At 41.7% G+C, this 21,629-nt stretch overlaps 3 protein-coding genes across 7 annotated transcripts in view; 2 read left to right on the top strand and 1 right to left on the bottom strand.

The window, feature by feature from the left end:
• LOC105567222 (catalase) overlaps positions 1-10,788 on the top strand; it is a 12,291-nt gene extending 1,503 nt beyond the window's left edge. Inside the window, exons 1-10 of one of the 4 annotated variants that reach the window (XM_012021904.1) lie at positions 4,406-4,509; positions 4,849-4,903; positions 5,801-5,836; positions 7,420-7,594; positions 7,901-8,042; positions 8,704-8,854; positions 8,990-9,169; positions 9,250-9,441; positions 9,518-9,754; positions 9,945-10,788. In XM_012021904.1, the coding sequence (XP_011877294.1) occupies positions 5,834-5,836; positions 7,420-7,594; positions 7,901-8,042; positions 8,704-8,854; positions 8,990-9,169; positions 9,250-9,441; positions 9,518-9,754; positions 9,945-10,346 (1,482 nt within the window). In that variant the 5' untranslated portion in view covers positions 4,406-4,509; positions 4,849-4,903; positions 5,801-5,833 and the 3' untranslated portion in view covers positions 10,347-10,788. Of the gene's footprint in view, positions 1-2,950; positions 3,002-3,858; positions 3,940-4,405; positions 4,510-4,848; positions 4,904-5,800; positions 5,837-7,419; positions 7,595-7,900; positions 8,043-8,703; positions 8,855-8,989; positions 9,170-9,249; positions 9,442-9,517; positions 9,755-9,944 lie in introns of those variants that run through there. The other 3 variants (XM_012021902.1, XM_012021901.1, XM_012021903.1) reach the window with 3 other exon arrangements.
• Positions 10,789-12,028: 1,240 nt separating this feature from the next.
• On the top strand, positions 12,029-16,689 carry LOC105567221 (T-complex protein 11-like protein 1). Of its 2 annotated transcripts, XM_012021899.1 has the most exons (9): positions 12,029-12,238; positions 12,306-12,468; positions 12,690-13,044; positions 13,759-13,872; positions 14,028-14,325; positions 14,405-14,926; positions 15,000-15,184; positions 15,453-15,619; positions 15,690-16,689. In XM_012021899.1, the coding sequence occupies exons 3-9, from the start codon at positions 12,902-12,904 to the stop codon at positions 15,935-15,937; spliced, it is 1,677 nt and encodes a 558-aa protein (XP_011877289.1). In that variant the 5' UTR covers positions 12,029-12,238; positions 12,306-12,468; positions 12,690-12,901; the 3' UTR covers positions 15,938-16,689. The 2 variants fall into 2 exon arrangements, with proteins under 2 accessions (XP_011877289.1, XP_011877290.1); XM_012021900.1 differs by lacking the exon at positions 12,690-13,044 and having other exon boundaries at positions 12,035-12,238.
• Positions 16,690-16,888: 199 nt separating this feature from the next.
• Positions 16,889-21,623, bottom strand: LOC105567220 (regulator of telomere elongation helicase 1 homolog). The gene is made up of 12 exons (XM_012021897.1): positions 20,870-21,623; positions 20,129-20,549; positions 19,798-20,053; positions 19,464-19,721; positions 19,062-19,375; positions 18,782-18,988; positions 18,548-18,710; positions 18,212-18,469; positions 17,888-18,127; positions 17,343-17,810; positions 17,133-17,277; positions 16,889-17,052 (listed from the first exon to the last, which is right to left on the bottom strand). The coding sequence occupies exons 1-12, from the start codon at positions 21,000-21,002 to the stop codon at positions 16,970-16,972; spliced, it is 2,946 nt and encodes a 981-aa protein (XP_011877287.1). The 5' UTR covers positions 21,003-21,623; the 3' UTR covers positions 16,889-16,969.
• Positions 21,624-21,629: the final 6 nt, after the last annotated feature.

The raw sequence follows: 21,629 nt of genomic DNA, 5'->3' as shown, positions 1-21,629 counted from the left end.
TACTCCATGTATTGTAGACCAGCCTTAAGAGACGGCTAGACCTGATGTCCCGGCTACTGCACGACGTACCACGTAGTTGACAGTGGTGCTCAATTCTCGTCGTGCGAGATTGATTGACATCGAAGAACAAGCCGGGCTCCAACTGTCTCGAAGTCTGCGATCGCTACTTTAACTTCAGGCCTGTTCTTTATTACTGCACTACTGAACTAGTGCAATAAGTTAAAATGAAACAAATAGATTATCTCTCATTCCAACTCATTGCACCAGTGTGCACTAGTTCAGGAGTGCAGCAATAAAAAACAGACCCTTTCTTAGCATATGCGTGAGCTAATCAGCGACTGTCGTGACGAGCGTGACTCGGCCATTTCTTAAACAATACACGTCATATTTGTCCGCGCGCGGGGGGCTTGTTTTCAGCAAAAACGAACGCGTCTGTCGCGAATAATTAATGAATTAATTAGCATGTGCAATGTCTGGCGATGACGGCGGCTTCTCATCGGCACGCGCGTCGCGTACAGAAAGTTGCAGCGTAATTGCAATAGAAAGTAGATCTAAAACGATGTTAAAACGAATGTCGCGTTTACTATTTAAAGAAAAAAGTGCAATTTATATAGCGCTTCTGCGTTTTCATTTTATTTCTCTCGTGACGCAGGAGAAATAAGACGAAGGCAGGTTTATTTCTTGGCTTGAATAAAATTGATCTAAATTGATTCAAATGGCACTTTATCAATAGAGAAAAGAGTGCCCTATTATGAGATAGGCCCCTAATATGAGACAGCGGGGCTTCTTGCTGAATCAATAGACGTTTGTTAGTTCCACCATGAATTTATTGCCCTTGGAGTGAAATCCGCTTAGCGGAAAATGCGTCGTTAGATCGTGTGATCGTCGCGAAGAAAGAGCTGCCGAGAAATAAACCTTCCCACGTTCCTTTGATTGAGTCTGAACGTTGAAAACCTGCCATTTTATACATTTTTACTAGCAAAATGCGACGAAAATCATTGGGGACCAAACGATGGAGGTGAAACGTAAAGCAGGCATAGTCTTTTTCGATTCGCGGGTCGCGCTCAAAATTTTCAAACCACGCCTGGCCGAAACCATTTTGCCGATTGAATTAATCGCAGGAGTTTGGTCGAACTTGACCCCTTCTGACCCGTGAATGCGCGCGAATTTAGACACGCCGAAGCATAAATACGCATTTGTCACTAACAATGCGCTCAAGTTCCATGTGCTGAGGCCATTTAAAATCCCTGTGCGTTATTTGTGAGCGTCGCGCGCATGTTTACTGCAATATTACTATCTAGCGCTATTACGTAACACTCGCGCCGCACAGAATGTTACAACATGCAAACTATCTGTACGTGAAAAAGTGGGACAGTCGCGTTAGGATCGTACACATAATCGACCAGGTGCATTATCCTACATACAGGTTGTTCACCGAAATTCGCAGAAACGCTCACGAAGTTGTCGCGACGTACAGCGATCTAGTCGTCGCGCACGGAACGTCTTTGAAGTATCATTTCTAAAATAACGTCTTTCCACCTCGATAAATTAGAAAGAAATGAAGAAAGGCAGGTGTTGGCGAAAATTTCCAATAATAAATTGGCGCAAGAGAAAGGAAACATTCTACATGGAGGGAATTTTTTCTTAAAATTTAGCCTGAAAATCACGTAATCGTTGGAGAATTTTGTGAGAGTTTGTTGATATTTTACCGCACATTTTACTAGTAATTGTATTTAGTAGACATTTTACTGCTAGAATGTATGGTAAAATTTCGAAAAACTCTTATAAAGTTCTTCAAAATGCCACGCTTACATGATTTTCAGGATAAATTTTAAGAGAAAATTCTCTCCCCATGTTAAGATTTCGCGTTTTATTCGGCGGACACGTGTGCTTTTGCTTTAGCAGACTTTTCCACGTTTTAAAGAGCCACTTACAATTAGACTTTAAATGTTCGCTAAGAAAGAAACGAGTGTTTAAAGAATTCAACCTACGACTTGCTTATCATTGTCCTGTATCTTCATCTAATAATTAAATTCACGATGAAGTTACGATTCGCGAAATTAAAAACAAAGCTGTTAACTTAGTTTTTATCGCTGCGATACGTATCTCTTGCATAAGAGAAAGCTTTCCTAGATAAAGCGCACGACTTACAATCGCGTATATTACATCACGTGTTGTCAGGGAACGAAGGTTCGAAAATTGTATGCTACCCGATACGAGCACAGATCCCCCTTTAATCTCTAATTTGATATTTTAATTTCGCGCACGCGAGATCAATGCCGTCCTTTATTCCCGAGTTCTTTGCAAGTTCCGCAAAATTTCATGTCCAATTGCAGCTCAGCCGATGCCTCTGTGGATTCTGTAATCTTTACGATAAAAGATCGGCTCAAGTTACTGATTATATCGGAATATCTCGGCGATAACTTCTTTTCAAATTTTTCGCGTGGACCCGGTTCCTCCAAATAGTCTGCAAGAAAGAGCCATGTCCCGAAATTGCTTAAAATCACAACTCACGTCTACTTTTACCAATGGAGAATAACTTTGACCTTTGTTTTTTTTCATTTTTATCTGCTTCCGATTCTTAAAAGGATGAAAACTTGCACCGAGAGAGAGCCAGTGTTGAATTAAAATAACGTCTCCTGTTTCGACTACGCGGTGCTATCGAGCAACTATTTGTTAATTCAAAAGTACTCGTCGATTAAAACAAATATATATTTCGATAAATTAAAGGAATGCTGCCAACTCTAGTCGCATCAGCGAGTTTCTTTTCTCAGTGTATCGGGGTAGAAGTGAACATTAAAAATGTTTCTACTAGAAAAGAAACTACGCTAGATCTCGCTCCTTTTCGACACGTCGGGAATTTATGCACAAGATGTCACGGTTTCGTTACGTTGGAAATTCTATGTGCACAGCGACGACAGTCCCCCATTATGCCTGTACTGGAAAGTTATAAATGTGCACGATAATGGCGATACGCGCCGAGTTATCAGGAGAGTTCAAAGTACGTGATTTCATCAAGATGCGTGGCCGATGGTGCGCGCACGCGCAGTAGCTGCCGCAAACGCTGCTTATTAATTTACCTAACTATCTAACAATTGCATTAAAAGTCTGATTGTCCCCAGCGTAAATCTTATTCGTCGCGATACTTTCGATGGAGATATGTAGATGAAAATTTTTTACTTCGATTTAAAAAATATATAAATTACACAGTTTTTTTCCACAGTAATGTAGGGAGTAAAGTGAATTTACGCAATGCTGAAAACGCCATTTCTATTTGCAATTTTTATAAGGCACTTTCGATTAAAACAAAGCTAGACTGCAACGCGAGGCAAAGTGTCGAGCCGGAAGTAATTAACGCTCGAGAGTTAAAAATATACGTTCATACAGTGTGAATGCAATAAAGACTGATATATTTCATTTAATTCGCGCACATTATTGATGCGTTTAAAGCAACGCGTTTGGGAATACATTTGGTCTGCCGTATTATTGAAATCGCGTACTTCGAAGCCTCCGGCTGAATCCGCGTATAAAAAGCGCGATCGCGATTAATGATATACCTCAGTGTTGCGCGCATTGCGCAAGAATATTTGCTACGCGGTAGGCAAGATTATACTTGCAGAACCAGCTCGCAGTATCGCATTCGCGGCAAAAGTGCGCGATAAATTTGTTTCGATCCAATTCTCTCCTTGTTAGAACCAGTAGACACCGCGCGAGCAGTTTCAGGTCTCTCCAACCTTTTCGAAATTCGTCCCGTTTCGCAGCATGTCAATGCTGCTTCCAACGTTATCAGCGTTCTAAAAATGTCCGGCAAAATGCTAATGCCCACTCCTCTATGTCACGCTTATCCGAGGCTCGAGGGATGAAAGCGCCATAATGTGCAAAATTGGCAGGCACGATTTTTTATTTGAAGAAATTCGGACGTGGGACGTGTTTTTGCATGTATTCCCGAATATAATACGTATATTAAATTATTAATTATTCGCACGGAAACGTGACAAAACTCTGCGGTGTAAAGGCGAACTTGGTCCAAGTTCTAGCATCGTCGACACAGGCTTCGAGTACTTCGACTGTTCTCGTGATAAACGATACAACCCAGTAAACATCATCCAACGGTTACATAACAGCAATACTTCAATTTCCAGCTCAATAACGTAACTGATGTGTACAATATGCGTCGTATTACATTTGTCTTGTTGAGTGAGTAATATATATCGATGCTTATAATATAAATTATAATATAAAATATATGATAACGTTCGTACTATATTAATGCTATGTTACTGCTACGTGAAGTTATACAATGTTACGTAATTATTAGTCGGTGTTTACTGGGCAGTTGTATCTCTTATCATAAAAATTCCCGATGTCATAGTTTAAATCGTGGCAGAAATTATAATTTGTACGAGAATCTTCGCGCAAGACTCTCGTTTCTGTAGACGCGATTTCGCACTGCAGGAATTTTGGAAATTGTAGTTCGACTTGGATTCGAAAACTCAACGAAATACACACGTGCGTGTTTCTTCCGTACAGCTGGTATTACATTTGTCGTACGACAAATTGTTTAAGCGTGTTGATTGGCTCTACAAGATAAAGTAAAATTGTCGAGCGTCTAAAAATGTTCTATTCAGCAGCCAGTCAACGCGCTTAAAAAATTTGTCGTACGACAAACGCAATACCAGCCTAAGGCCCGGTTTCAACGAACGTCGCTTAACTTTAATCTTAGTTTAATTCATTTTGTCTCTTTTTAAAGTAACAGTTGGAAAGAAAACAAAGGACGAATTAAGCCAAGCTTGAAGTTAAACAACGTTGGTGAAATCGGGCTTGAGACTCTTGTCATTCGCTTCACAGATCGCATCGAAAATTTACATTGTTTGAGATCCGCAAGAAAAGGCAAAGGAAACCTGTAAGATACTACTAGAACGTTTACGATGCACTCAATTACCGCCACTCTGCGCCAACGTTCTCTCTACGATTCGCGACCTTCGCCATATACCTTCGGACATGTTTTATCGCAAAACTTACGACTGTCAGTATCGCGTAGATACGAAGCGAGAGTGGCGTCGAATTTTTTCTCAATTTGGTGCGATTTGTCTCGCGAAGTAAATTATACGTTTAAATAAGACGTAACAGATACGGTCAGGAAAATAACTAAAGTCGCGCCACTGTGGCGTGATAAAGTGCAGATAAGTTAAATGCCGCGCGGATGAGTGGCGTTATTTTTTTTTTTAAATAATCGCATCTATCAGATTAAACAAACAAAACGATTTTCAAATCGTTTTATCTCGCTACATCGGCGATATATATCGGCGCGCGACACACCTCGTAGCGCTCGGGTGAGGCCCGTCCGGGACATTAAAAAAATTAAAATGCGCTTATCCGCGCGGAATTTACATTCTGAAGCAGGCGACGGAGTCGTGCCGAGTGCACCGAGTCGACGTCGATTTAATAAACGGTGTACGCTGCGTTGGAAAGAAATTCCCAAGACATTGCGACACGTCCGGCGCGCATTGTCCGTCGATCGCGGGCCGCGAAATCGCACGGTTAGATCGAGCTCTTTGAAAGAATGATCGATATGTCTCCACGAAGTTAACGGGCGTGAGTCAACTAGTGTACAAATGGAAACTCGCGATTTTATGCGACGTCCTTGATTGCACCGCGACTTCCTGAAGTGACAAAACGGATTTCTTTCTCAGACTTTTAGCCAGTGCTAATAGTATTCGTTATTGCGTATCACGTAATAAAAAATACACAGTGAGATTTGCAATATTTAGCATCTGTATCTTTCATATTCCTCTGACAGGCAAATTTCACAGTGGAGAGTGTAAAAAGTAATATGGTTAGTATTACTGGCGTATTGTTATTAACGGAGGAAAGTCCTCCATTACGTGAGACAAGCTTCTGCCATGAGATAGCAGGTTTTCAACGTCGGAATTCAATCGCAAATCTTTATTCGCAACGATTGCACGATCTAACAGTGAACTTTCCACTAAACAGATTTCACTACAAGGGCAATAAATTGACGACGAAACCGGACGATACCTGTTAATTCAGTAAAAATGCTATCTCATGTCAGGAGCTTATCTCATAATAGGGGACTTTCCTTTATAATATACAATGTCTGAGCGTAACTTGGGGCACTCTTTGCACGTTCTAGTCCCACAATTAATTATCCACTGGCTCTCGACGAGTAGCTTGCGGCAAGTGCTTGCCCAACGAGTCTAGTGTAGTTTTGTGACTAAAGGGAAAAAAAAGGGGGAACGATAACGTTGCGGACATCAGGGTGCAGCGATTATGTCACTGGCACTTGAGTCGTGGATGATAATTGCCGTGACGAGGCGACGAAGTGGGTCGCCGGCTCTTAGATGATAGATAGGATTTCGAAATTGCCGTTCTCAGGTCTACGATCGACGGGCAAGATTATTTCTATCGCGCTCAGATTTTATCGCGATGTTTATCGTATAAAAAGCTTTCGCGCTCGCTCCCAGATTGTCCATTAGCGAAATGAGTGGTGACGAGGGTTGTGCGGGCCGTCGCGGTTTCTCCCTTGCATTTTGGAAAAAAAAGAAAAAGCCTAATCAGGCGCGCGAGAAGACTTCCGACTGTGTAACGAAGCCTTTGTACAGTTGTTGCTGAAATAATCGAATCGCGGATAAACGGGCTGATACCAGCCGGCGTGGATGTCGATATAACTCGATTGCCTCTCACACTTTTACTTACGTTTCGGTTGAAGAAGAGTTTATTTGCGATACTGATACCGGCAACGTCGTACGAATATCTAAGATTGCCAATGTATTGTCCAGTCTGTCCTTATTTCCGAAACGTGGACCAGCTTTTATTTCAAAAAACGAATTAACTCGTTTAATTATATGCGAGAGAATTTCCTTTTGCAATTTATCCTGGAAATTATGTAATCGCGTAACAACACGGCATTCCGAAGAATTTTATGACAATTTTTTGAAAATTTCCCATACATTTCACTAGAAAGTATATTTATATATTTCACTAGTAAAATGTGCGGTAAAAGTACAAAAAGAAACTCTCATAAGGTTCTTCAAGATGCCATGTTGTCTCACGATCACATGATTTTTCAGGACAAAATTTAAGAGGGAATTCTCTCCGTGTAATAATTAAAATTCGACAAGCATCATAGAATCTCTCTCGGATCTAACAATGTAAAGAATGTCGCGATAATTCCAGTGATAAAATGTAAAAATAAAATCTTACGTACAGAGAGATATGATTAAAAGATCGCTTTTATTTGAATAAGTTTTAAGATCGCATGAACCTCGTGGTATCAAGGCTGTTTAGTGAAATCGATCATATCTGTTGACAGAGCTTGTCGATTCATGCTGAGAATCGCGTTGTAGATGAATTTATTTGGCACGTGATTAGTCGATCATTCTCAATTTTTGTTTACAGGGCGAAGGACCCGTATTATTAACCGCCAATGGAGCGCCCGTCGCCGAGAAGAAGGCCAGCCTCACGGTTGGCCCCCGTGGGCCCATGTTGCTGCAAGACTTCGTTTACCTGGACGAAATGTCGCATTTCGCCAGGGAGAGAATTCCAGAACGGGTTGTGCACGCGAAGGGAGCCGGTACGTTTTCAGGGTGTCCAGTGGTCGGGGAAAAGTCAGGAAGTTTCACGATTTATCTGGATTTTTTTACAGCGTTTCACATTTTTTCCGAATAATGTAAAGCCTTTAGAAAATAAACTTTCCTTTGGCTCTCAGTACAGTAATTTTTCCGGCTCGCTAAACATCAATTTATTTATAAGCGTGGTCGGTAATTTATACTTTCATCGTCGCGTTATTTTATTTCTATGTGTCCAACTGAGACAAAACTATTAAAAACAAAAGATGAATTACTAAACAGTGCCTAATCGTCATAACTTTTGTTTTTAGGTGCGTTTGGCTACTTCGAAGTTACCCACGACATCACCAAGTATTCTAAAGCCAAGGTGTTTTCCAGCATTGGAAAGAGGACTCCCATCGCTATAAGGTGCTCCACCGTCGGTGGTGAAAGCGGTTCTGCCGACACTGTCAGGTAATAAATAGATAAAATGCCAATGCTGTGTGATAGAATATTATTTGACTCTAACGCGGACGGTTTAATGAATATTCCAAGGAGGTAACTGCGCCTCTCACTTGCCTTTCTGCACATCCAATGTACGTTAATTGAGTTTTTCTGCGAAAACGCTCGTCGAATTGAAACATCTGCTCACTTGTAGAATATTACAAAAATTAACAAAAGTGTTCCAATTCTAGCATTTTCGTGTTGATTTTTATAACACTTAAAATTTACGTAGAATTTCTTAGATTCCGGCAGTTATATTTAATTTTCTTGTAGAATTTTGCAGAATTATTTCCGGCAGGGAAATATTGCACTATTCACTAAAAATGTCTCCAATACCTTTCTTGCTATAGAGAATATACGCATGCATCGTCTTTGTGTCGCCCTAGTTAGTCACATGCGTATCCACAGACGCAAGTATCACACTCCAACGCTTTTTGCAGTAGAATAACTTTCTATCATTCAATGTGGCGCAAACCAGGAACATGATTCACAAGGATTGCGCACCGCTTTTTTGAATTGCGCTTTGTTCAGCTAATTCGAGTGGCGAAATATGCACAATAGAAATGGAACATTCTTGCGTTCTGATTACTATCAGTCTGCTTATTGCATTCTGTTGTATCTTTTTTTTTAGAGATCCACGTGGATTCGCCGTGAAATTCTACACCGAGGAGGGTATCTGGGATCTCGTGGGCAACAATACGCCGATCTTCTTTATCAAGGACCCCCTCTTCTTCCCGAGTTTCATACACACGCAAAAGAGAAATCCAGCGACTCACCTGAAGGTTTGAATTATTATTTGCATATTACAGTCTAACGCTATTTCTGTTTATTAAATAACGCTCGTGTTAAACACTTCCTTTGTTATGAAAGCTAAATTATAGTATGGCAAAGCCTGTATCAGTAAAACTCTCTTTCAGGATGCTGACATGTTCTGGGACTTTATCTCCCTCAGGCCCGAGACGACGCATCAAGTTATGTTTCTCTTCGCCGATCGTGGCATTCCCGATGGATATCGTCATATGAACGGCTATGGTTCACATACGTTCAAGCTGGTGAACAGCAAGAATGAAATGGTCTATTGCAAATTCCACTACAAGGTCTGTTCTATTTCAAACCTGAAACAAAGTAACGCGCTATTCAATCTATTCACGATCATGAATATTTAATGATTTTACAGACTAATCAAGGGATCAAGAATATTCTTGCGGAGAAGGCCGCTGAGCTTAGCGCTTCCGATCCTGATTATTCAATCAGAGATCTTTACAATGCTATCGCTAAGGGTCAGTGTCCGTCCTGGACTTTCTACATCCAAGTGATGACCGCTGAACAAGCAAAGAACTTCAAGTGGAATCCGTTTGACCTGACAAAGGTAATTATTCCCTAATCCACTCGATATTCCAGCTCAGCAAAACACTCCTTTGAAACTTATGCAATTCTTTTTGTAGGTGTGGCCGCACAAGGAATATCCGCTGATACAGGTCGGCAAGATGGTGCTCGATCGCAATCCCGAGAACTACTTCGCCGACGTGGAGCAAATGGCGTTTGATCCGGCGCACATGGTACCTGGTATCGAGCCGAGTCCCGATAAAATGCTGCAGGGGCGACTCTTCGCCTACGGCGACACTCACAGGCATCGCCTGGGCCCGAATCATCTTCAGTTACCAGTGAATTGTCCGTACAAGGTAACGTTTTGTAACATCTCAGTCTTTAAGATGTTTCTCAGGCATACGTGCAATCCAATATTTGATTGTACTATTATAATATATATTATTCACGATTAATATTAAAAATATAACTATGAATCATAATTGAGATACAATATGTATTAATATTATATAAGTTTCTCGACTAATGAAATATACTGATTTTTAGGCGATTTCCGCGATGCACTATCAACGAGATGGTTTCATGCCGATACACAACCACGGTGGCGCACCGAATTATTATCCGAACAGCTTTTCCGGACCGAAGGAGTGTCCAGCCGTTCGTTCACCGCCGTTCCATGCGAGCGGAGAGGTGGACCGTTACGATCCCGTGGATGAGGACGACTTTGGTCAGGCCACTAACTTCTGGAAGAAGATTCTCGACGAGGCAGCCAAAGAGAGGCTGGTGCAGAACATGGTCGGGAGTCTGCGCAACGCCTCGACGTTCATCGTCGAACGGGCCGTGCGAAACTTCGCTAGGGTGGACGTCGATCTCGGTCAGAGACTGACGGACGGCTTGCGCAAGTGCGGAATGTATATCAATGCCTTGGGCAAATCGGCCAATCTCTGAAGAGGATGTCTCTCTTTCGTTTTGTACCATAACGTATAACTGCTATAATACGCAACAAAGACGTAAATGTTAACTACGCAATTACGATATATAATACTTGTTATTAATCGAACATATTCGGCAAGAGCTTTGTCGAAGATATTTCTTTTCCACTGGTAGCAATCGACATTTTTATTCTAGAGTTGCCGCTTTGTAATACTAATACTATACTACTGTTTTACAAGGGTGTAGGTATAAAACTGAATGGTGCCTTTTCACAAACTGACTACATTACATTTGGAAAAACCCGAGCATTGTTCCACTATCTTTTAAGATACTGCATTTTGCTACAGTGATTATTGATTGTGATGATGCGTGAATATCGTTTAGGTTTTATGGCTCTTTTGAAGAAGGAGTGTGTTGGGATTTATAAATTTTAAATAAAATTGGAAATTGTCACAAGCGAGTGTATTGTACTCGGATGCTTCCGCATGTGCCTTTCCTGACGTCTGCCTTATACGTACAAAAGGATTTAAAAAACGCCCGACTTTACCTTGGTTCGAATTCAAGGTAGACGACAGTGAGTCACGTCGCCAATTAGGGTAACCTGTGCGACAAAGCCATTTCGACTCCATTTAAACTGCACACAAAGCGCACCCGCTCTTATCCGTCGTTCCGGAGTCCAACCGAGCGTTTCGTACAATTGCCAAAAGGTACGTGTTTGCTCCGAATTGCATCTTTTTCAAATTAAGAAAATACAAATCTAGACTTTTGTATATCTTAAGATAATGGCTCGACAGTGTAATATAAAAATGGAAAATTAGCTAAGAATGACTAGACTCCGATTAACTTCTTCGGTGATTAAGTCCCGGTTTCACCAAACGTCGCTTAACTTTAAGCTTAGCTTAATTCGTTGTTTATCTCTTTGCAACTGTTACTTTAGAAAGAGACGAACGTGAATTAGACTAAAATTAAAATTAAGCGACGTTTGGTGAAACCGAGCCTAATTTGGAATAAAGCGAGGCTTCTAATTGTTTATAACTTTCATGACTTGCATTGTCGCCGAACGAAACTTTCTTCTCCATCTTCTGCAATAAAACAATTTTACCTGTTAACAAAATAATGCAGTATCAGTTGATAATCAATGTAGTTAATCGGAATTCGGTCAAAGTAGTCCTAAAATAAATGAATTTAAGCAAAATATTTATAAAATATTCCATCATACGACTATAATTATTTCAATTGTTGCTATGCGAATTTAAATTAGTTATATCTTCCCACATTTGTCTTTTCGCTTTCTCCTCGTCCGAATTTAAGACATATCGCTTTCTAATCGTAGAAATGTAAAGTGCAGTTAAATCACCTCGACACGCTTCCTTTCCTTCTTTGTTTTCATTGCACCTGGTGCACCTTCCCTTTGTTTCCCTTTTCTTTCCAAGCACACGTGCCACTCTTCAAGACTGAAGACCGTGCGAGGAAGCGTGGCCAGAGCGAACGGACTCGGATGCATTCGCAACTTACGTATTCGCCCTCGAATTTAGCGGCGCATTTGTCTCCTCGCGAGGAAAAAGTACGACTCGGGGAACACAGGTCGCGGGTCGCGGAGCTGCACCTGCGGGACGTTCGAACGCGCGCGGGGCGGCGCGGCGGCAGCAGCACTTCCGGTCGAATCTGACAAGTCCCGACTCCCGAGATGTCGTAGGTGCGCGGTCTCTCAGACTCTCACAGCTGTTTCCAAATTCGTTCGCCGCGGATCGTCGCGGGATGCTGGCCGGCGAGCACGCGCGTTCGCAGACGGACCCGAGGATTCCGAGGTGCAGACGGGCCTGAGGGACGCGACTCCTCCCGCGGCGCAGTGTCTGTCGACCTCGTCGCGCGCGTCCGATTAACCTGCGCGGCCGCGATCTCCTCGAGTAAGGGCACCCCGCGAGGAAACGCGGCACCGCCAACTCCCTCGCATCACGGACGTTCTTTTTATAGTTACAGGCTGACCTACTTCTCGTCTTGACGCGCGCTCAAAGTCGGGCCAGCAGCCAGCAGCTCGCGTGCAGATCATGCAACGGCTAGTCTTTTGAATTGTTATATATACATACTATATATATATATATAAAAACACATCGACACTCAGCACTATGCCAGACAGGTACGCTGCTTATCGGCTTTGTTTACATTGTAATCCGATGGCCGTCAGGGTCTGTCCAGACAAGCTTGCGTAGGTGCATAAGCGTAAAGAAACCGATTGGTCTACTTGTGCACGCACTTGTGGCCCGATCAGATTCCTCATGCAAGTTCGTCTGGCTAGACCCTTATTCCTCGTCCTTGTCCTGCGAGCGGAATCTTTCAAATTTCAAGCTTTGCTTTCAGGAAAGCAGTCCTGGAGTGCGTTCCCATTTCCAGTGCTACTGCCAGCGCTGGACGCCGTTACTGAATTCGGCTGATCTTCTGAGAGGATCACTTCCAAATGAGTATTTTGCTAATAACGCAGCAGTTATTCTTTTCTGAATGCAACCAACGCCTTTTCCTTGACACTGAATGCCCGAGACTATTGGGAGCACTGTCGGTAGTACTGAGAGGAAATGGGAACACATCCTGGATGTGACGCGACATTCGTTACAAGCATCAGTGGCCGATTTATCTTTGTGCTGTTAATATTTTTCGATCCGGGACAAGTAATTTGGAAGGAGACACGATTTGCCTGCGCTTTGTCAGGAAAGTTTTGGTCAGTGCTGGAGTAATATGGAACCTGACTCCTTTGCTGTCTTTTATTTAATGATATGTAGTTTTTCAAGAACGACCTACACTGGCCAGTGCTTTTATTTGAAGAACAAACGACGTTTCGGTCCCGGATTTGGACCCTTTTCAAGTAATCTTTTCGCACAATTGTTATTGTTCTCGTACCGTTTGTTTGGCCAATGTCATTATGTTAATAAGATATTGGTAAAAAAATGATTGCTCGATCCGACATCTCGTCTAACACACATCTCTCGATACTTTTACACGTCTCGTACAATTAACAATGCAACTTCAATTGACTCTGTACTCTTCAACCAAGGAGCGCAATCATTTTTTTACTAATATCTTATTAACATAATGACATTGGCCAAACGAACGATACGAGAACAATAACAATTGTGCGAAAAGATTACTTGAAAAGGGTCCAAATCCGGGACCGAGACGTCGTTTGTTTTCTTAAATAAAAATATTGGCCAGTGTAGAGAAAATATCGCTTGGTTAAACGTAATAGTAAATGTTTTAGTTAAATGTAGATATTTAACTAAAATAGTGGCCAGCCAACTGTATTACATTATATCATGAGATAATTTTTCTCAGTATCATTAAGTCCTATTCCTCGATGGTTATTGTAAACTACTTATTTTTCATTTTACAAATAATATACTTCTGAAACCTGACGCTCGTTATTATGATCATGCAGCAATCAAAAAATGGAAAACGAGGATGAGCAGAAGCATAACACAAATGACGCTGGTACATCAACGAACTGTGATACTAATACACAGTTGAGTGTGCAAAATAATGTTCAAAACAGGTATGTAGTTGAAGTCTGCAGCAAATACGTAACAAAAGCAACACTTTGATGCCTAATTTATTACGATTAGTGTTTTATACGAAGATTATCATGTATGATGTGCTATTGCATCATACACAGTTTACTTTTTGTACATACCTCTTGTGTTAACGCAGGCAACCAACGCCCCCAAATTTTATGATAAGTGGATTAACAGGACTGTCACCACCTAAATACGTGTCTTTTGACGAAATTGCAAAAGCTGCCAACGGAATGAAAAATATGGCCTTAGCACACGAAATCGCGGTAGATAAGAATTTTCAGCTGCAAAAATTGGAGCCGGAAGACGGTAGTTTTCATAGGCGAGTAAAAGAAATAATGCACACAGCTTTTTGGAATCTGCTAGCGGAGCAGTTGGCCGAAGATCCGCCAGATTATTCGCACGCACTGGTTTTAATGAAAGAAATTAAAGAAGTAATAATTCTCTTTTGTTCTGTTACGACGGAAGGAGGCGTCGAACAATATGTAATAACGTCCTCTCTACTTGTTTCAGTCACTGGACGAGCTCGTACCACCGCATAATTCGAGAATCAAAGAAAATATCAGAGAGGTGCTTGATTTAGACCTGATCAAGCAGCAAGCGGAGAAAGGTGTATTAGATTTTTGCCATTACGGGGAATACATAATCTCCATTATGAGTAAAATATGCGCGCCCGTGAGAGATGAGAAAATCAAAGAGCTGTCGCAGCAGGCAAACATCGTTGAGACATACAAGGGCATCATGGACTTGTTGCAGCTAATGAGATTGGATCTGGCAAATTTTACCATCACGATGATGAGGCCAAATATCATTGCGATGAGTATTGACTATGAGAAAGCAAAGTTTGCCGAGTTTTTAAAGATTAACTCGAACGGCTTGCAATACACAGAGAGATGGTTACTGAAACATTTCGATCCAGAGAAAGTCCCAGGCTCAGCCAGCGCCGGTACTAATAATGTAAGACAAATCACTCACTTTTTATTGACAGAGGCGTACCTTGATCTGCTGGAATGGGATTTTAATCTAAACGCCGAGGTATGAGAATACTTTATCGATTTTATATTGCACTCTCGATAAGTTTATTATAAACGGGATTATTTTCATCTAGACACTGATGCTGGATCAAGGGAGACTTCTGGAATTGCGTGACGTAACCAGTAGATTGAGCGTCGTTGGTTCTGTGATACTATTGGTTAATAATACAATTGGTGCACCGATTCATGGGATCTCGAGCTTTAAGAAGAATATTAAGGAGCATTTAAATGCACTGTTGGATTCTGTACATTCGAACAAGTACGTTAAATTGTAACGGAAAACTAGAGTTCCTCTAATCAGATTCTGGCATATATGCTGTATGTAGAGTGAGAGGGAATATATTTCTTTCTTTCTCGCATCATTTTTTGCCGAAACTGGCCTGTTGGGCCAGACTCTGATTAGAGGGACTCTACGGAAAACAAGTTGTAATAAAATATATTGATTAGTTTTTAATCTATCGTGTATATAGTTCATCATAAATTTGTCATATTCAAAATTAACGTGTTTTCTTTTATTTCTGCTGTAGAGATCTAGAAGCTGCAATGCCAAATATTATACTACAAGTAAAAACAGATGTGAAAACAACATTGCAGGAAGTCAACGCTCCCGAGTTATCGTCGGAAGTAGAAACGTTATTGGAAGGTCAAATAGCCGATCTTATCGATACAAAACATAAGATCAGATATCTCGTCAGTAAGTGTAAAAACGATTTTAACAGCGCACCTTTGACCAACACTTCTGACTATAAAATATGTCGTTTTAGATCTACGTATTAGACAGTTCCTGCAGAAAATCATTCAATCGCAATCCACTGCACCCCAACAAGTACCGCCGGGCCTTTCCTCGCTGCAAGAGGAGTTAGCGGCTGTTGCTGCCCGATTTGTAATACTTGTCTCGCATAACCGCAGCGTATTCTGCGAGTATTATCAAGATATTGTTGCAAACGCGCTTGCAAAGAGCGACGTTGACAATAATAAACAGATACACGAAGCACATACTATGGAATTGTAAAGAGAAATAATGTTAATACACTCGGATTTCACTCTGTATCCGAGACATATGTTATATCGAGATCATCTGGTAGCATCAGACAATTGAGTTCCTCCGATGAATCGTCGCTACGCATCTCGTAATAAAGAGCTCATTTTCGAGCGCCTACATTGAAGTTCACGCGCTATATCGAGGTGCGAGTGTATATAATTTTTCATCTTTATGTCCGTTTAATTGTATAATGGACAGTATTCATAAATTGAATATTACATGATTAACACGATAGAAAAGATATCTGTATTTTTTATCATCACTCACGATTGCAAGCACGATTATTAACGCCAAACAGTAACAGAACTGTATTATTCTTTTTATTTTACTTACAGAATATATTAGTGTATGATATATACATTGTCTCATTAAATTAACGGTATACGATGTCTTTCTTTCCGCATGTTTTTTTTGTAATAAATCAGTGTATTTGATTAAAAAATTATCATGTATAAATATATGTAAAATATGCATGTAAGTATGTTCACATTTGCAGTACTGATGTTTTTCATCGTCAACGCCAATTTTATACTATTATAACAAAAATAAAATAATTTAGTTCTATCATATTTTAGATTTTCCAACTTTTGTCGACTTCGCTGTAATGACGAATGCATTATTTTACATTCCGCACGAATAGTCTAGTCGATCTCGTAAGTAGCAGTAGTAGCAGTAGTAGTGGGAAAAAATCGGGTGGGCCTAATACACATGTCTTAATGGTATCTAGAGCGTTTGTTCCTTTGTTCGGGCGTAACCGAATGAAAACTGGTAATTTTCAGGCGGATTTGAACCCGAATCTTCAGCTTATTAAAACAGCGCAAGTCTTATTGCGTTACAGCTACCACTTATTGATCTTATAAATTTGAATAAAAATGTTACTAACAAGCAGATTTTTAGTCTTTTATTAAAAGTCTGTGTTAAACAACATATAAATTTCAATTAAGCAAAATAAAACTGTACATACATATGTGCACTTGCGGCATTCGTTGATTTTTAAGCATTTCAAGTTGATTGAGGCAACTTTAAATTCTTTACGTAATTGTCAAAAGTTGCAATATGTTGTTTCTTTAGGAAACTGTGAAATCCTAAAAGTAAAAATATTCTTGTTTAATCTGTTTTCACTCCTAACTTTCTCCATCAATTTGTGGATGTGCAGAAGACTTACCTATAAACAAATGCCGTAGCTGTCCAACGGGCGGAAACAAACTAGACAACGTCTTCAATAATTCGTCGAAATCGCCACTTTGCGTGTAGCTTTGTATCATAAGTGCAAATGTTTTATAATCATTCGCTGACAATGCCCGTTTTACCTATAAACATTATTTCCGTTTAGATTACTTTTTACACAAAGGCAATTGAATCATTGTGTACTTACATCCTTCAAATATTGCTTTCCCAGTGCCTTTTTATCGTCTTTACTGGTGTCCTTATCGCTTTGGGTGAAACTTTGCGTGGAATTATTTTCAGGAGCCGCCGACGAAGAGGTCGAAGGAGCGGTAAAGTATGAATTAATTCCAGGTGATACAATATTAATTTTTCTTCTCTTTGCGACCGGTTCTTCGGATCGGGGCTTCGTTAATTCGCACGTACTCTGATTGTCTTTTAATTTGCAAGAACTAAAATTGATCACGGATTGCGGCTTCGCTAATTGTTTGTCCTTTGCACTGTCGTCTAGATACATGTCTATGTTAAAACTATTCTTAATCGACTCTTCTGTCGCATTATTCTGTGCCTTTTGGCCGAGAGAATGAGACACCGTCGTTTCGAAGGTAGCACCCACAGCAGGCAACGATATATCGCCAATGTTCCCATATTGCGCACGAGTGATACTGGGCTGCGGCAGCTGAAATTACTTGTGAGTTGAAACATAATTGTCGATTACCTTTAATAATTGCATCTATTTTCGAAAAAAAAACTTACCGTACTCTCCGCGTTCCTAAAAAAGTCTCGTAATTGTTTCGTGATCATCCCGAAATTCGTGAACTTTTTTACGTACGGTCTGAGCCAAGCGGACAATTGTTTCTTAAAGTTTGGATTTTCGAATCTACAGTCACATAGCACCACAGCGCCGTAATCGCTTTTGTGCCTTATTATCCTGCCAATAGCTTGATTGACAGCCCGGGATGCTTCAAGTTGATACCATTCTTGCCCGGTTAGACTCTGAATATTAAATTCGTTCGTCAATCTTATTAAAATTTCGCCATCGAGTTATTATTTATAGAGAAGTTCGGGTATAATGTATACTTCTTTTTCTGTAGTTCTTATTTCCTCCAAATATCTCTGCTTCAGCATAATTCGCGGATCCTTTAAGGGCGGGAATGGCAGACCGATGATCAATACAGCCCTGCCGTTTGCATTAGCGAAGTCCAGACCTTCGCTGACTTTTCCTCGGCACACCGCCATAAAAACAGCCCCCTTGCAAGACGGGTCACTAATTTTTTGGTAATACTCGTTCATCACGTTAACAAATCCCTCTTTAGAGTTGGGCTCCACATAAATGGGCTGTTGTCCAATTAATTCATTTGATATGTACGTCAGAAGATCCGTTACTCCGTAATAAATACGCCAAATATTTCTTACCTTACGTTCAGCGATCTGCGTCCACAGGCCCATGTTCTGCCACTCGTCCCTGCACTTCCTCATGATTGGATACGAAGGAAAGAATATTAACAATCCGTGGGGGACGATGCAGCTGAAGTTGTACACCGTCCTTCCGAGAGACGCAATGTACTTTGGATCATTTCTGTAAAATTGTAATAGAGAGACTCATTCAAATCGCTATTCATTTCATCGTCGGTGCTCAGCAGTTTTTACCTTGTGTTGTAGGACGAATTGAGCGGATGATTATCCGGCCCTTGGCTGAGAACGCCAACGCACACTTGTTCCTTCGTCACTATATGCGGATTTTCCAACTGGACCGCGATTGGTATACCGAGCTCCGATATGAATGGCTTCAACGGAGACAATGTGCCGCTTGTGAGCACCACCGAGCGTATGCCCTGCTCTACCATTTGCTCCATGCTGTAAAGTACTTATTTGTTACAAGAGTCGCGTTAGTCGCGACAATATGTTTCTTTCGTCAAGCGAATCATACCCGAAACCAGGACTGAAACACCAGTAACTGATAAGCTTCCCGTCCGTTTTAGTTGTCTTTTTGCTCTCCCAGACGTCATTCTTGTAATTCTTCTTCTGCTCCTCCATTTGTATGTGGACTTTATAGCAGCGTTTCACCTTCTCCCTGTGACGCGCGATAGAGGCACCGCCGCTGTTGAAAGCGGTCCTCAGTAAATCGCTAAACTTCTGCAGCGCATTACCTTTCCTCGCGTACGGCGAAGTGCTGGTGGTTGTCAGGTATAAAATAATCTTTTCCAGCTTCTCTATCACAATTTGTTCCTTACCATGTGTTAACTGTTACAAAAAGTTACGCTGTAACCACAGGTAGCGCACACATGTTATTCGAATAAATTTATTTAAGGAGGTCGAGAGTCCCCCATACCTCGACTTTCTCAAGTAGTTCGAAAATAAATCCACCGGGAAAAGTGTCTCCCTCGCCACGGTTTTTTAACTCGATGGAGTCGATTGCCTTCTCCAGTTCCAAAAACATTGCTTTCAAGATGCACAGATCTTCCGTTGTAAAATCTTTCTGGACGTTGTTCTCCGACAGAAAGTCGTTCTGCTGGTCCGAGTCCTTAGCCATGTCTTGCATTACCGCGGTTACCTCGTCGATACACATTGCAACATCTGTACTGCTTATCTATTCAGGCAGGCACAATATTTAATTAGAACAAACGTGTAAAAAGAGTCGAGAGAAAGAAGGTTTGCGTCTATACCTGCAACGACGCCGCTTCCTCGCAAACTTTCTCAACATTGTGAGCCTCGTCCAGCAAAACCACAGTGTTTTGTAAATCTATACCCTGCGACCTCCGTGTCTTAGGGTCCAGCAGATAATTGTAAGGCATGAAAATGATATCCGCACTCTGCTTCAATTCCTTCGCCAAGAAGTACGGGCAGCACTTGTGCTTCTGTCCGACTTTAACTAGATCCTCTATGTCCAGCACCTCCTGTTTGAAGACAGGATCGTCTTTCCTGCGGAACATAAAAATTGATACAATACTCGCTTCTCCTGCGTCTACCGAGGAACTGTCCAAGTCCCACACCCACCTGACCTCCACGTTGTTGTAATAGAAACAAGTTCTTGATTTCACTTTAGCATGGCACATGTGTATCTTGTTGGAGCTGGTCTCCTTGGAAACTTCGGGATGAATGCACAGCTGATCTCGGGATCCCAGCACAGCGGTGACCACGTGCTTGTACGACGTCCTCTTCAATTCGTGCATAGCCTGAGACAACTGTGAGTGCGTCCGAGACGCGTAAATAATTTTGGGCATGGCCCAGCCGAAGCTTTGAGCATTGTCCGCTGCGCCTGCCGCCTTCTCGAGTCCGCTGGTCAAGTGTTTAAAGAAATGCCCGCCAAAGTCCTTCTTTTCGATCGCGCCTGCTATCACCTGCGCCTGTAACTGAGCCTTCTTCGCCAACAGCCAGCTCAGGGAGGAACACAAGAGGCTCAGAGTCTTTCCGGTACCTGTGGCAACATTTATTCAATCGCAAATCTGTCGAAGAGTTGGCGAAACAGACTTGATAAAAAGAAAACTAATGAAATGGAAGGATGAAGGAGAGTATTAATTTGTATGCCAAGTACTTGAACGGTTTCAAATCAACGAACGGAGAGTTTGCTTATTGTCACCAGTGAGGATGAAAAAATTGACTGGCCGGTTGGGTTGACTATAAGTCTCTCGTCTCAATTGGTTTTTCAAATCAATCTTTTCAAGTTGGAAACACATTGCAGTTCCTCTTTTCCAAGTCTCGAGTCACTAAAAAGTCCTTTTAAACTCGTCTCCGTACCTGTCGGCGACTCCAGGACACCGTGCTGGCTGTTTTGCAGGCATTCTATCACCTTTCTCATGTACTCCTCCTGCACGGGGTACGGCTTGAAGGGGAAGCTGACGACGATGTCGTTGATCGTGACATCGGGCATCTTGGGGCCTCGATCGGGAAAGACGCGTCAACCGCGACAAACCTTCACCTGCTGTTTCCCGCCGCGGTGAGGGGACTAACCTAAACTCATCTTGCACCTCACTGTACACTCGCACCGCACTCTCTGCACCATCTGCACTTCAAGCGGAGCAGACGGGGCACTTTGGACTCCGAACTTTGGCGGGAAAAGGAAGGTGGCGACGGAGTGCAGAGAGTGTGACTCGCACGACCGGATTTTACATCCAATTCGATAAATCTTTCGAGCTCTACCTTCTTCCTCTTCGTCTCTTCTTTCTTTCTTTGTAATCACGCACTCGCTTCGTCAGGAACTTTTTGGACTCCACGCTTTTCCTCTCCGTTTTTCTAAGCATTTTAATTGCACACTTTTCGAGCTCTTCTCGTTTTTCCTTTCTTTTTCTTTCATAATTATTGGCCCATTTTAATCGAACCTGTCGGCCCCCTTCGGTTTTCCTCTCGTTCTTCTCTTGTTTGCTTACTCATTTTAAATAAACTTTTTGGTCTTTTTGATTTTTCTCCCTCCCTTCTCGCCCTGCGTATACGCCCATTTGATTTCTAGTGCAGAGAGTGTAACACGGTGTGCGACCACCAAGTGCAGCCAGCGGAGCGC

The sequence above is a fragment of the Vollenhovia emeryi genome, unplaced genomic scaffold (genome assembly GCF_000949405.1).
Source record: "Vollenhovia emeryi isolate VEMERY1.0 unplaced genomic scaffold, V.emery_V1.0 DF939139.1, whole genome shotgun sequence".
Taxonomy (NCBI): domain Eukaryota; kingdom Metazoa; phylum Arthropoda; class Insecta; order Hymenoptera; family Formicidae; genus Vollenhovia; species Vollenhovia emeryi.
The sequence above is the reverse complement of the archived record's forward strand: the minus strand, read 5'-3'. Positions and strand labels throughout refer to the sequence as shown.

Coding starts and splice junctions, on each gene's coding strand:
- LOC105567221 (XM_012021899.1), top strand. CDS start 12,902: ATGGGAACACATCCTGGATGTGACGCGACATTCGTTACAAGCATCAGT. Junction 15,185..15,452: donor GATTCTGTACATTCGAACAA/GTACGTTAAATT, acceptor TTTCTGCTGTAG/AGATCTAGAAGCTGCAATGC. Junction 15,620..15,689: donor TAAGATCAGATATCTCGTCA/GTAAGTGTAAAA, acceptor ATGTCGTTTTAG/ATCTACGTATTAGACAGTTC.
- LOC105567220 (XM_012021897.1), bottom strand. CDS start 21,002: ATGCCCGATGTCACGATCAACGACATCGTCGTCAGCTTCCCCTTCAAG. Junction 19,376..19,463: donor AACTACTTGAGAAAGTCGAG/GTATGGGGGACT, acceptor TTTTTGTAACAG/TTAACACATGGTAAGGAACA. Junction 17,278..17,342: donor GAAAGCAATATTTGAAGGAT/GTAAGTACACAA, acceptor TAATGTTTATAG/GTAAAACGGGCATTGTCAGC.